The 13,794-nt window shown below is 45.3% G+C and overlaps 1 protein-coding gene across 4 annotated transcripts in view; it reads left to right on the forward strand.

Moving 5' to 3' along the window:
• The window catches only part of GTF2H1 (general transcription factor IIH subunit 1), a 20,809-nt gene extending 16,426 nt beyond the window's left edge, over nt 1-4,383 (forward strand). For 3 of the 4 annotated variants that reach the window (XM_061999629.1, XM_061999631.1, XM_061999630.1), the window contains 5 exons: nt 4-121; nt 957-1,047; nt 2,450-2,565; nt 3,277-3,369; nt 3,968-4,383. In XM_061999629.1, the coding sequence (XP_061855613.1) occupies nt 4-121; nt 957-1,047; nt 2,450-2,565; nt 3,277-3,369; nt 3,968-4,054 (505 nt within the window). In that variant the 3' untranslated portion in view covers nt 4,055-4,383. The remainder of the gene's footprint in view (nt 1-3; nt 122-956; nt 1,048-2,449; nt 2,566-3,276; nt 3,370-3,967) is intronic. The other variant, XM_061999632.1, reaches the window with a different exon arrangement.
• Nucleotides 4,384-13,794: the final 9,411 nt, after the last annotated feature.

The raw sequence follows: 13,794 nt of genomic DNA on the forward strand, positions 1-13,794 counted from the left end.
CAGGTATTATCATGGTCCAACTCCAATTCAATCACAGCAATATGCAACCAGTCAGGATATAATTAATTCTTTTCATAGTATTAGGCAAGAAATGGAAGCATATGTACCCAAACTAACTCAGGTATGGAAGAGTACTCAGAAAAATTCCCTTCTTATTGTTAGCATCTTGCTTTCTGTATAATTTTGTGTCTCATGTTTGTGGAAGTTTAATTTTTCAGGATAAACTTAATTATTTCATAGCATTATGTTATTCAGCTTATTTTACAGCTTTAAGCAATGCCTTTTGAACTATGCTGTTTAAAACTCAACAACAGGAAACTAAGTCATTGCTGATATTCTACTGTTGCCATGTTCTTTTGAGGAAATGGCAAAGGTACAAAGTAGGACAATCACACAACATGAACAAAGGTCAATATTATTGATACTGCCCCCTGAAATTAAGGATGTAATGGTCTTAGGAGGTCATAGTAAGCGGGTTTATAACTGAATGTGCTCCTGAATGCACTCAGGTAGGATGGAGATCTCACTGTGGGCTGCACTGCAGCTCTGTCCTAGCAACTGGAGGGCAGCATAGCATTGCAGCCAGTCTCTCCAGCCAGTATCTGAACTTCCTGTTAGTAAACCCATATTTAGTCCCATGTTAAGCAGCCACAACGGAATGTGTCACGTTTCTGTCTAGTAGTTCACTGTCTCATTTCAGAGTATCGGCACAGACCGTTCACACACTCAGTAAAGAAGAGATTTGTTTGTCTGTAATTAGAGAGCTTTCACTGAAAATGCAAGCTACAGCACTTAGAGGCACTGTGTCTAATTCTGGAGAAGAGCAGACCCTTCCTCAGAGCTTCCATTGTGTCTGCTCAGCTGTACCTTTGCCACTGGAGTTCAAATACAACTTACTTTTAAAATATTTTGTTGGAAAAAGTGATCTGAAGTTGTTGCTCCCTCTCTCCCTTCAGGTTCTTTCAAGTGCTGATGCTGCTAGCACTATTGCAGTCCTGTCACCTGGAGGAGCACTTATGCAGGGTGGAACACAGCAAGCCATAAACCGTAAGGATTTAGGATGGATAATACTTTAATCCTCTCTTGCTGCATTCTACAGCAGCACCTGCCTCGCTGTTTCCTCTCCCACTTAGAATGTGTTATGGGGATAAAGGAAATGGTGGAAACATGAAGCTGGAGTAATCCTGGGTTACAGCAACTAAAGCAAAGCCCACACCATGAGGGTGGTACTGGCTGTGCCAGTGCTGAGGAGAGGGAAGCAAATGAGAGAACTTTACAGAGCAAGTGAAGGTTGCCCTTGGCGCTAAGTCCTCTTACAGGGCTCCGCTTGGTCAGCCTTGCTCCTGTGATTTTGTTTTTTCCTGGATTTTAGAAAATAAAGGCATACTCTGGGAAAGCTCTAAGGAGACAAGAATTGTGTGGAATTGTGTTTTTTGCAGCCTGTATTTAAGATTCACAGCTTGCTGTGAAGAAAAAATGGCTTTCCTGTATCCTGCAAGGGCAAAGCAGACAACCCTTCTCCTCACATCTCCCTTCAGCCTCTCCTTTCCCTCTTGTTGCTTTCCTGCCAGTTTGACATCCTTTCTCTTTAGTCTCAGAGCAGATGAATCCTTCTTCCCCTAAGGCAAGGTTTATGAGTTTTCTAGTTTTAGCTTGTGTTACTAGAGCTGAAGAGCAGCAAAAACTGATTCAGAAAGCTGAAAAAGCAAGTATGAGTTCTCGATGGTACTGGAAGAAAGGGAGTCTGCAAGCAGTAGCGAGGTTTTCTTAGCTATCTCAGTTGACATGCTGGCTGCAACACTCCACTTCTTTGAGTCTGACCACCACTTTTCTTTTAAAAAAGCCTCATCCTAAAGTGTGCTGTTCACTGTGCTCCTGCAATCCTTAGTGACTGCTTGTGCTTTTTGTCTTTATTTTTTACAACTGTGATTCCTTCCCTGTCCTTCAGCCCTGTCACCTTTTCCTTCTTTAAGAGTATCTAGGATACTAGGATATACATCCAAGTTCTTATTGGATTATTCATCTTCCACTTGCTGTGACTGTATTCTCACTGCCAACATGAGAGAGGGAAAAGCCTGCAGTATCCACCATGCTGTATTTAGCACTCTGCTGTGAAGAGAACAAAGTGCTGGTCCCAGAAGCAGTGCTGCCACCCTCTTAGAGCAGTACAAATATACTGCTTTTAATACTGGATTAAGTTTGGGTTGGTTTGGCAGAGATCTCCCTATACAATATACAAGCTTTCAAGTATCTAGTTATAAACAGCAGCTGACCTGACCTAATACTACTGATACTCCTACTTCAGATGTGAGGCACCTCAGTGTTGCCTCCCAGGCAACCTTTCTGTGATTCTAGAAGTGTGTGTTGCTGAACTCCCTTGTTAGCCTTACACTCCTGTTTGTCATACAGTAGTTTTGAGTGACATGACAAAACCTTTCTCCTGTTGCAGAGATGGTGCCAAATGACGTTCAGTCTGAACTAAAACACTTGTACGTGGCAGCAGGGGAACTGCTGCGACACTTCTGGTCCTGCTTTCCTGTTAACACGCCATTCCTAGAAGAGAAGGTAAGGCAGAGCTTCCCAGCCTTGCCCTGCTCATGATGTGGCCAGATCATGGTTTAAAATGACTGTCACTTTTCCTCCTTTTGGGGGCAGCTGCTACAAGTTCTTTTCAGATAGAGTGGGCAACTGTATTCCAGCTGCAGATTTCTCATTGCCACTTTGAAACATATAAAGACCCCCCTACATCCTCAACTCTTAAGACATAGCCCCTGCATTGTTACAAGAAACTTTTCCTTACTCTACTATCCATTGTAAAAATCACTCAGTTTCAAAACACAGCAAAATTGCCTTTAAGAAAAGATGTCTGTCTACAACCAGGTACATGAGGGTGACCATTTTTCTGTTGCTGTTCTTTCTCTTGGCCTCAATGGACCACAAAGATAAACATTTAGATTCGGATACATTGGATTTTCTGCTGCAAATTGTAGCATTAAAATCTGTGGTACAATATTTGCTGAATATCTTACCTATAGTATTTACTGACAAGTCAGTAACAGTTGCAGTGGCACACTGCACTTGCTTCCAAACTAAATACATGCACTGAAATACAAGAACTGTTAGAGACCTTGGTAACTATTTTTCCCCCTCAAGCTATGCATAATTAAAAGTAGCCCCCAGAATTTGTTACATGGTGTTTTGGTGGAGAACACTTTGTTAAAGAAAATGAATCTTCGGTGCAAGTGATTGTAATACTGGTGTCTGTCTCTCTCTCAGGTTGTGAAAATGAGGAACAACTTGGAAAGATTTCAGGTTACAAAGCTCTGCCCATTCCAAGAAAAGATTCGGAGACAGTATTTAAGCACAAATGTAAGGGGGAAATGCTCTTTCACTTCACTTATGTGGGTGCATATAGTAATAACTTGAATAATGATTATGAGAGGACAGCAGCTTTGTCACTTAACCTATAGCAATTAAAGTTCTTGTTCAACTAGGAAAGGGGCAGAGGGAAATTGGGTACACAGTTAGGCATGTCTTCTCTCACTGAATAACTTGCTGAATACCAGAAACTGTCAGAACTACAATGTGAAACTACCCAAGAGAGACAAGAAAAAGAGGAAGTCATGTTTCATTTTCCTCTTCCACCATAAAGTAGAACTTTAGCAATTTCTACTCTGTTTCCCACTCTGTCAGACTTGAAGGGGTCACAGACATGCTGGAGCGATGGCTCAGCCAAGTGTCATTTCCCCCATGACCTTCTCAGCTTAGTAGCTCTCTGACCTGCTCACTCTACAGATAGGTTGCAATAGAGCCTCAAGGTCCTTCTCTGTCTGGCCTACCTCTTTGACTTTAGTGAGATTCCTCGTAGTGAGTAAAAGGAAGAATCCCACCAAGTTCAAAGGGAGGGAAGGAGGGCATCTGTTTTCCAGTAGCTGGGACATGTTGTTCTCCCCTCTTCCTGTTTCAGTTGGTAAGTCATATAGAAGAGATGCTGCAGACGGCCTACAATAAGTTCCATACGTGGCAGTCCCGGCGGATGCTGAAGAAGACGTGAGGACACACGCCGGCCAGGGCGGGGAGAAACATCTGCAGTAGGGGTAGGAGTGCAACCTAGGACACGTGCAGATCTTAGAGCTGTTGCAGGAAAACCTGCAAGCTGTGGACTTCTGGAAACGATGCTAACTGAACTTGCACATTTTTGAAAAAGAACTGAAATTAAACTTGAAAACTAGGGAGAAAATCAAGGAAGAACCAAAACAGAAGAGCTGAGGCGCAAAAATATTTAAAAGACACTGTTTACTGCAGTTACTCAGGAACTGCTTTTGATTTGCATAAAGAGCTGCTTTCAGAAATAAAAAATTTAAAGAGGGTGTATTAATAAAATCTGTTTTTCCGTCTAATTTTTTTTAAGAAGCATATGGCACAGGGTAGAACAAAAATTTTTCTTCACTGGATTCTGACATTTGATTGAGTTCTGTTTGTACTTTCTGCAACAGCTTAACGAGGATATTTTAAAATCTAACCGAGACTGATTTTGCTTCAAACATCTGGGAGAGCAGCAGCTGTCAGAAGACAAGCTTCTGCCATGTGTTTCCTTCCCAGTTGGAAGCAAGAGACGTTGCACTGAAAGCTGTTCGGTCTGGGGTTCCTGAAGGGCCCACGGGGGCAGAACTTTTGCCCAAAGTCTTGGATTTTATGCAGAATTTTTCAGCCATCAGTTTTACATGTTTTCCTTTGGAGTGCAAGGGTGTGCTACTGCAGTCTTTTTGTTTTCCAGTGGCATTCTGAGGAGAGATGCATTTTTAAAAATGAAGTTAAATAAAGTTTCTTACAAAATAAGTCATTTATTTTCAATTCTTAGATATTTTTTATTTCTCCTCCTAAATCTATTTTCCTTCACTCTTCCCTTGTGACTGTTACACTATTTTTGGCGAATTGATAATCATTGCAAAGAGAAATACGTGTTATTTACACAACGTCCATAGATATTGGGAATCTGTGCCATACTGTGTTCCAGGTAGAATCAATTCACGGTTTCAGACCAACTTGTCTTGTATTAAATGTGACTTAAATGCAAAGTAAACCAGTTTTCTATAATCCATGCAGTTTAATGACATCCCTGTATTTTGTTGTCATCTCGACTGTACCGAAGCCCAATAAGGGCTACTGAACTGTTTTACTTGTGACTAAATGTGACTGTTAATGGGTATAAGATGCATTTACTACAAAGACAAATCAAAAGTGACAATATATATTCCAAGCAAGCACAACAGGTGTTTGCTAGGTCAGAACAAAGCCCCTGAGCCTGTGTGATGGCTTAGCGCTAGATTTTGCCACCATTGGTCTGAGGCTACAACCCAACGGGATCATGTTGGGTGGAGAGTTCTTGTAAATTCCTCCCGGGGAGAAGATGCATTTGTACAGCCAAGTCGGTGCTTGTTCTGTGCTGCTGCTCCATTTATGCAAGAGGGGATTTTTCTTTAAGGATGCGTGGAAGTCAGCAGCTTCTTTCTATTTGATGTTTTGGGATTTTTGTATTCTGCTAATATTTTGGTAAAAGCTGAGTTTCAGTTCACTGTCTGCACCAAAATTCTGTTTGGAAGTGTATGCATATTGTTAAGCCTAGTTTCCCTGTCTGCTTTTGCAGACAGATGCATGATACCTGCTCTGTGATGTTAATGTGGTTCTGCTACAAGAAATGAGTGGGCTCAACAAGAGGGATGTTTATTTTTGACAGGGTGAAAACGTCGCTAGGAATAAACAAATGTACATACAGCATTTGGGGGATGAGGTGCACATCTTCCAAGAGTTACCTCTTGTGATAGATAAACTCTCAAAAATTTAGGCTTAGGGTATGGCTTTATTAAGCCTAATCCTCTTGTAAGTGCTGGCAGCTCTCAGAAAGAAAGAGTACTTTTGTTCTCCCTCACTCCAAAGTATTTAGTCTGGCAATTCTGTGGCCGAATTTCAACTGTTCAGTGAAAGCTATAACACCTTCCATCATATCAGAGGGCTAGGTTCAAGCAAATAACAGCTGATTTATTTTCTAGCTGTGCCTGAAGCTACAAACACCACATTTGAGTATTAGGCTTCATTGAGACTTCATTTGAAAAAAATATGGAAGAATTTTGCCTATGGAGGTAATTGACCTTTGGTTGCATCAGAAGTGTTCCTGGAAAGACAGGGCAGGATGGTTAGCACGGTGGAAAAGTTTCAGTGCATCACACAGGCATTTTGCAGTTCAAAGAACTGTCGTTTATAATGCTCTTGGGGACGGTGTTGCAATAGCTTTAAGTTGTTACAGTGAAATCAGGCTGTCAGAATGTACCTTAATTAACAGAATGGGGAGGGAGGAAGAGGATTCTGATACAAAATTCAACAGTTTTGCCTCAAGACTGTACAGGCAAGGCTGCTATGCACTTCGTACTGCTTTTTCAGGTATTGTGGCAATAAGGCACAGGCCCCTCCTAAAGTCAGGGAGGTAAACTAAATATTCTTCTATATTGTGTTCCCCTTTTCTGTAGCATGGTCCAAAACCCAGATTCATTCCTTAAGTTTTGAAACTGAATCATCGTGCATTATATTACTATTGGAATCTTTATACTGACTTGTATTTTTAATGAGAATTCATAAAACTTGTATCATTGGCATTGATCTAAGATTTGTAGAATAAACCCTACTGAATTCTAAAGCCAAGTCTTCTCTAATGCTTAGGCTGTGTTTTCTGATGTTCCATTAAATCCCAGACAGGCTCCCTTCACACTGGTAGAAGAGGTGAGGAGCAAGAGAGCTCCAATACAGATACTGTCAAATTATTTCATTTTTAGGGGTCAAGGAGTTTTTCTGTTGCACAGGGAAGCTACACCATTACTAGTGCTGCTCTCCCTCTGGTCATACAAAGAGGGAGTTGGAGGCTCCAGGATCTGGTGCTCTGAAGGCTGTTGAGGTGCCAATGCTACAGCTGCTGGCTCAGGAGAGCTGCACAGGCTGTGCTGTCAGCTGTTCCTGGCCAGGCTTCACTAGTAATTGGAGTAAGGAATAATAACACAAGGCTGGTGCAGTGAATTTCAGCAGAGGAAAATACTTTGATGCACCACAAGAAGGGATGGGCCATTTCTCGCTCACCAAGAGCTGTGCCCTGGTCAAGAACAGGAAGCGACATCTTTCCACTGGAGCCTTTCCTACAAGTAGTTTCTTGCACACTCCCAGAGCAGCTTTGTAGACTATGGCCTTTGAGACTTTCCCTACCACCCTTTTGTTCAAGATGTTTTATTACAGCTACAACTATTTTCCCTTATTTATACTCTAACTACAGTCTTACTCCTTCTATCATAAGGTATTGTTACTAGCTAAAAAGCTTACCTTACCCTTGGCAAAACTCTCAAACAGCTACTTTATTCAGAAAGTCACTTGTGTAAGCAAGAGGTGTGACAACAAGAAAGCTTAAGATCCAGTTTTCCATCATCCACCCCATTTCTGTTTACGGGAAGAGCTTACCCAAGCATCGCTGCAGGCAGTGCACTAAGTGGCTTTGGAGCCTTTGTACGGCAACAGTCTCAGGGTGGGAGTCACGATATCCTGAGCTCCAAGCTCTCGCTTGCCTTGCAGCAAGAGCTGGAGCTCAATCCTAACAGCTTCAGTCTCAATAATGATCAAACATGGTTGGTGAACTAACACTGACCCCTGCATGAACACTAGTGACTAATGGCAGAGATGCTCCTGCAGTAGGGTTTAAAGCCTGGGGAACTGTTAACTTACCCAACCCTATCTCCCAGCTGTTTTTCAGGACAGTGCATTTTCCCTCGGCTATCTCTGAACATGTCATCTCCCCAAAAGAGACTCAAGTCCTTCTCTGTAACACTGAGAGCAAAAGAATTCACCACTCGCCTCAGGAACATCCTAGACAGAGGATAACATACCAACCAGGGCTTGTCTGGGCTGTCTGCTCTCTGAAGAGACAAGACCTGAAGGTGGGAGATGGCAGCCAGAGCAGCTGGTGGGACCGAAAGGAAGGAGCAGTGTGGCCCAAGAGCACGGTGCCTGCTGGAGGGCACAGACCAGAGCCCACACGCCTCTGCCCCGTCCCAGGCAGCAAGCACTCCTCAAGCACTTCCAACATTGCCCATTTCCACACAATGCCCTCCTTGAGTGAGCTCCTGCCACTTGTGCTCACCCACACTGTCCTCACTACACTGACACCATGCCTAAGCACCTTGGGGCCTGGGAATCCCAGCTCCCTTCTGTATAACTGCCCCAGGTCTCAGCTGCCAACACAATCTACACACACCCACAGCTGGGCATTTCATTCTCTAAACTGTATGGGAAAGAGTTGTCCCACTCTTGGCACTCATATCCTTACATCCTCCCCTTTTCTACCCGACAGCTACCAGCCTGCATCACCTCAACAGGACCCCGATTGCAAGTTGCAGAGAAGACAGAAGTATTTGGAGCTTCAGCTTCTGTGAAAAAGACGAGGCCCAAACCCTTTAGCAACTGGCCAGAAATGACCAGACTTTGTGGGGCAGGAGCTGCCTGTTCCCAGGCACTGCACAGGGCGCGTCAGCCTCATGTGGGACTTCCAGCCCCTCTCATGAACAGCAGCATCACATTCACTTCCTCCCTGAGCCAACCTGCAGCCTCTCCTACAGCTGGTGGGCCAATCCAAATAAGAAAGTGTTGATAATAACTTTCTTTGACACATGCTGTGTCCCATGATCAGAATTAACAACTCCCACGGCAACAGCCCCACGGCAGCCACTTCCCTGTGAGCACTCGCCCGCTTTCTACCTTCGCTCTACTTCTGCAGATAGTACATTAAGGAAATAAGCACAGAGTTGTAAAGCCACGTGCTTCCTAAGTGGCAGCTCCTGAGCCTGGGCACAACTCCCTGCCTGGTACCTGCACAGGCACCACGCTCCCCTCTGTGCCCGGCCACGAGCTGATCATCGAGTGACACGGCAGCAGTGAGGGCCAAGGAGAGCCCCTGGCATCAGGCTGGGTGGCTTTGCCGTGTGTGCACTCTGCAGGGGCAAAGATTGCACAGCCAGAATTAGAGAGCAGATATCCCAGCTGGTAAGCACCAAGCATCCCGTTCTACAAGAAGAGGCCACCCAAAACCTGTCATTAGGAAAAATGCTTTACTGCAGTGTGGTACGGGCACCTCAGTGCCCTCCACAACCTCTGTGCTCAGACCTTACGTTACCAAAAGCAGAATGCTTCCTTTTGCCCTGTAGCCCTGCCAAGCTCAGAAAATTACACCTTCAAAGGCTTTCTGCATTCCCAACCCTTCAGGCAACCAAATTGCTCCACAAAACCTGTCTCATGCTTGTGCAGAGCCTGTCATGGTTCCGGACGGCACAAATGGCAGCAGTATGGCTGCTGGCGCTGTGAAGCTGAGCGTGAGACAAACACACCACACACTGTAACTGGATACAGAGAGCCAGCTGACTTGCTGAAAATGGTGGAATTATCACAGATCTCAGTAGTAATTTAAGGAGTCACGGTGAAAGCCAACTACCAAGCCAAAAGAATGCTTGACAGACTCGCAAGGCTCATCTATCTCGCCAACATCTCCTCTGTCTCAGAAGAAAAGGGAATCCCCAGGTTTTATATGCTGAGTGGCTGAGAGTGGCACTGCCCTGCACAGGAGAGATGTGGGCAGCAAGGGGGAAGTTATGGGGAAAAGAAAGCACTCCCTCAAAAAAAGGGAAAGAGTGAGCTCAGTTCGACTCCAAATGTGCTTCAAGTAGAGGTTCTGCCAGAATTCAGAACTTACGTTGATCAAAAGCACACTATGAACTATTGAAAACTCCAGAGTGATCAGGAATTCTTCTCCCCAGCCCCCTGGCTAACTCCAGTTCACCAAAATGTCACTTCCCCTATGTCAAATTCTATCACTATCTCCCAAACTGGCTTGTGCTATCTTACAGAAGACAGTGGAATGCCTCTTTAAGGAATTCAGTCTTGGACAAGAATCCCGGCTGCTGCAGAAATCAAACTGTCTTTATTCATGGCTTGCCACTCCCTTGGGCCCAGCTTCTCCACTTATCTTAAAGCAAACATATACAACAGTCCAAAGACTGACTGCAGGGAGACCTTGTAGCAGCCTTCCAGTACCTAATGGGGCCATGGATAAAGCCAGAGAGGGACTTTTTGCAAAGGTATGTAGTGGTAGGACGAGGGGTAATGGCTTTAAACTGACAGAGGGCAGATTTGGACTAGACATAAGGAAGAAGTTCTTCCCTGTGAGGGTGGTGAGACACTGGAACAGGTTGCCCAAAGAGGCTGTGGCTGCCCCATCTCTGGAAGTGTTAAAGGCCAGGCTGGATGGGGCTTGGACCAACCTGCTCTAGTGGAAGGTGTCCTTGCCCCTGGCAGGGGGGTGGAACTAGATGACCTTTAAGATCTAACCCAAACCAGTCTGTGATTCTAAGACGACAAATACAAGAGTTACTACTAGTTTTTGTGACAAACATTCTCAGATACTAACTAGTACCTTAGACTGAGTAAACACCAACACACCAGCTGTCAGAGCTGTGATCCAATCCTTACACGAGGCCCTATTCATCTAAAGCATTGGGGTTCTCCACCCAGGGATTTAAGATCCATTTTTCCTCAGGCTGGGGGGTGTGGGGGAATCCCTGCTCTTCATCACACTCCCCCCTGCACCCAAGTACTTAATTTCATTCAAAATTAGTGACAATTTCTAGAAAGGGGGATGACCTCGGGTGCCAGCCAGCCCAAGGCATTCATCAGGCAGAAAGCAGTCAGAGACCTCCAGCAGTTTCCTTGGTGCTGATCTCTCTCTCATGAGGAGAGAGGACTTTGACAACAGGTTGAAACCTCACTCTCAGACACACCAAGCCACACTGACTTGCTGCCAAGGCCCCTTTGTACCAAAGCAAGTGGGAAGCAGAAAACAATCACCACAAAAAACAGTATCCATTCCCTTACCAGCTCCAAATTCACCAGTGCTGGTGATTCCCAGCCCCTGCTTGGCTAAGTACTGTGAGAGCCATCTAGGTGGCCACATCTACTTCTTTGTTCTACCAGCAGACAAAGAGAAATAGCTGCTCCTACAGCCTTCCTGCAGAAGCCATTGCCTTTTGTGTAACTGAGATGGGAACTGCTGGAGCGGCTGGAAGGGCTGCCAGCCTTGAGGAACTATGAGGCCAGAAAAGTGACTTGGTGGCATGGTTGGCAGAGCCTGGCCTTGGTCCCTAAGCCCCATCCTTGTTAAGTGCAGGCAGCCTGGTTTCTGAGGCCACTTTCCCACGCAGCCTTGCACAGGAGCCCCTCCCTGAGGGTTCCCTGTCATGCCCAAACTGGATGAAAGCTAGGACAAAGCACTGCCAAGCCCTAGACTCTCTATCTTGAGCTCTTTGTCTCGATGTACAAAGCCTGGGAGGAGAAAGAAGAGACAGTGAGTTTCTCTGCTGCCTAGGATGGAAGCAGAGGTGCCCTAAAGGCACAGTCAAGTCTCCATGGGGCTCACTAACGGACAGAAGTTTGAGACCTGCCATCTGCAGCACATGGGCAGCGAGACACACAGCACCCAAGAGCACTTTCTGCAGCCCGTTTCCCATTTGGATTTTGCTCTGGCAAGAGCAGCTTTGGAGGCTTTGCTGCTCCCTGCCAGCAGCCACAAGGGCTCTAACTTGTACTATTGCTCAAAGAAATCCTTCTCCATAGAAGCCTTTGATGTGGCAGCCTCAATAGCAGTAAACATTGACTGTAACCAGGAAGCTTTCCCCTAGAAGAGGTATTAGATAGAGAAGTTGCATGGTACAATGCAGTGACTGATTTCATGTCAACCTGGTTTGACTGCTGGTTAAACAGCATCTCACAGGATAGAGACATGAAGTATGATGCTTCTCCTAAGTAGGACTACTCAATGTTTTTTCCACCACAGGAACACTCACAGAAATGAGTGAAAAAGGCCACAAAAGTGAGCATCAGCAGCACTCCATTTTGTTTCTGCCATAGTCAGACTCCTATTTAGTCCTACAGGACACAGCACAGCCATGCCCAGAAACTCTGCATTCAAACATTGCCATTCTGAGCTCTGCCCCTGCAGGAATGCTTCTCCTCACCAGCCCTGACTCAGTTGTCTCTTCCGTCTGCTGTGGCCCAGAAATGCTGCACAGCTCTGCAGGGGCCAGGGAGCCAGCCTGCCAGGCAGGCAGCTTTGCTGCTTCTGCTCTCATGCTAATGCCAAAGTTCCAAGTGACATTATTTCATCATTACTCATTATTTCATTATTACTCTTCCCCAAACATACCCCCTTTTAAATAATACATAGTGAGCTATCTGAAATCAGAGTCTGATGCTATAATTAGACACCACCAAAGCTCACATTGCTGCATTACACAACACAGCTCAGAGAAGCCACATTAGCATTTTATTCACATCACAACCAAACTCTTACAGCAAAATCTCCCAAGTGTTCTTGGTTACTGAGCTCTGGCTTAGATGAGGAGACAGCCTCAGAGTGTGCCAACAGATTTCCCTGGTCTGAAACTAAACCAGAGATGAACTCCAGTCACTAGTGTGTGTCAGCCCTCAGGACTCCAGCACACACACAAGGTGGATGTCAGGTACTTAACATCACTGTTTGCTCAACATCTCACCTCATTTATTGCACACAGCATGTTAATGCAGAGACACAGCTGGTCACAGTTCTGTGCAAACCTCATTGCCAAGCGCTACCAGCAGACCAAGGAATGTCTTTAATCCATTTAAAGAATGAATTAAAACTGCAAGTCTTCACTGCTCAGCCCCGTTCTGCTTTCTCTGCCCAGCCACAACAGCTCTCTCCTGCCTCATCTTGTTCCTACAGCAGCACTAGGAAGCGCTGGATTCACTGCAGTAACTCACATGAAGAAACTGGATACATATTTCCTCTTCCTCCTTTTCACACAGAATGGTAGGGGCTGGAAGGGACCTCTAAAGGTCATCCAGCCCAATCCCCTGCTAAAACAGGTCCCCCTTGATCAGGTCACACAGGAACGTGTCCAGGTGGGTTTTGAAAACCTCCAGAGGAGACTCCACACCCTCCTTGGGCAGCCTGTGCCAGGCCTCCCTCACCCTTAGTTGTTCTTCCTCAAGTGGAAAACAAAAATCAGAGGTACAATTTGAGCTCACTAACACAACGACAGCTGTTTTAAAGGGCTGGGTGTAAGGAAATGCCATGCTGCAGCAGCACATGCCTTGCAGAAGGCCTGTAGACACTGTGGGAGTGAGAACCATATGGCTTGCGCAGATAGCAGTGCTGTGAGCTACAGCCACGAGCTCTGAATGCAGCTCCCTCACCTATCTGGTACGGTTTATAACCAGGCATTGGCACATCTACCTCCCACTGGATGCAGCAGGATTAAAATGCTTACTAGTTCTTTAAAAATCTGACTCTGGGGCCATCCCTCCTACCGACTTTGCTTGGCAAGAGCCTAACTGGGCAGCACAGGGCTCAAGCCTCACCAGGGGTACACCCAACCGGGACGGCTGTTTTGGAGTCTGTATCTACTAAACAGCAGCATGAGGGCAAAAACCAAACAGGGTCAATATTTCACGTGTCATTTCCCAAGATTACCATCTGCTGATAAGAACATTTATGTAATCAAAAAGGCAGTACCCAGTGGTCAAAGGTAGCCCTTCAGCTGTCCCTAGTCAGCAAACTTCCTAAAGAAGAGAGAGGATTACCTTATTCAACCTAAAATGGAGAACTTTTTCCCAGACAAAAGTTTTCTATGTTATCTGCAAGATGTGACCTAAATAATTCAAACCCTCACTGGATCT

The sequence above is a fragment of the Colius striatus genome, chromosome 7 (genome assembly GCF_028858725.1).
Source record: "Colius striatus isolate bColStr4 chromosome 7, bColStr4.1.hap1, whole genome shotgun sequence".
NCBI classification, from domain to species: domain Eukaryota; kingdom Metazoa; phylum Chordata; class Aves; order Coliiformes; family Coliidae; genus Colius; species Colius striatus.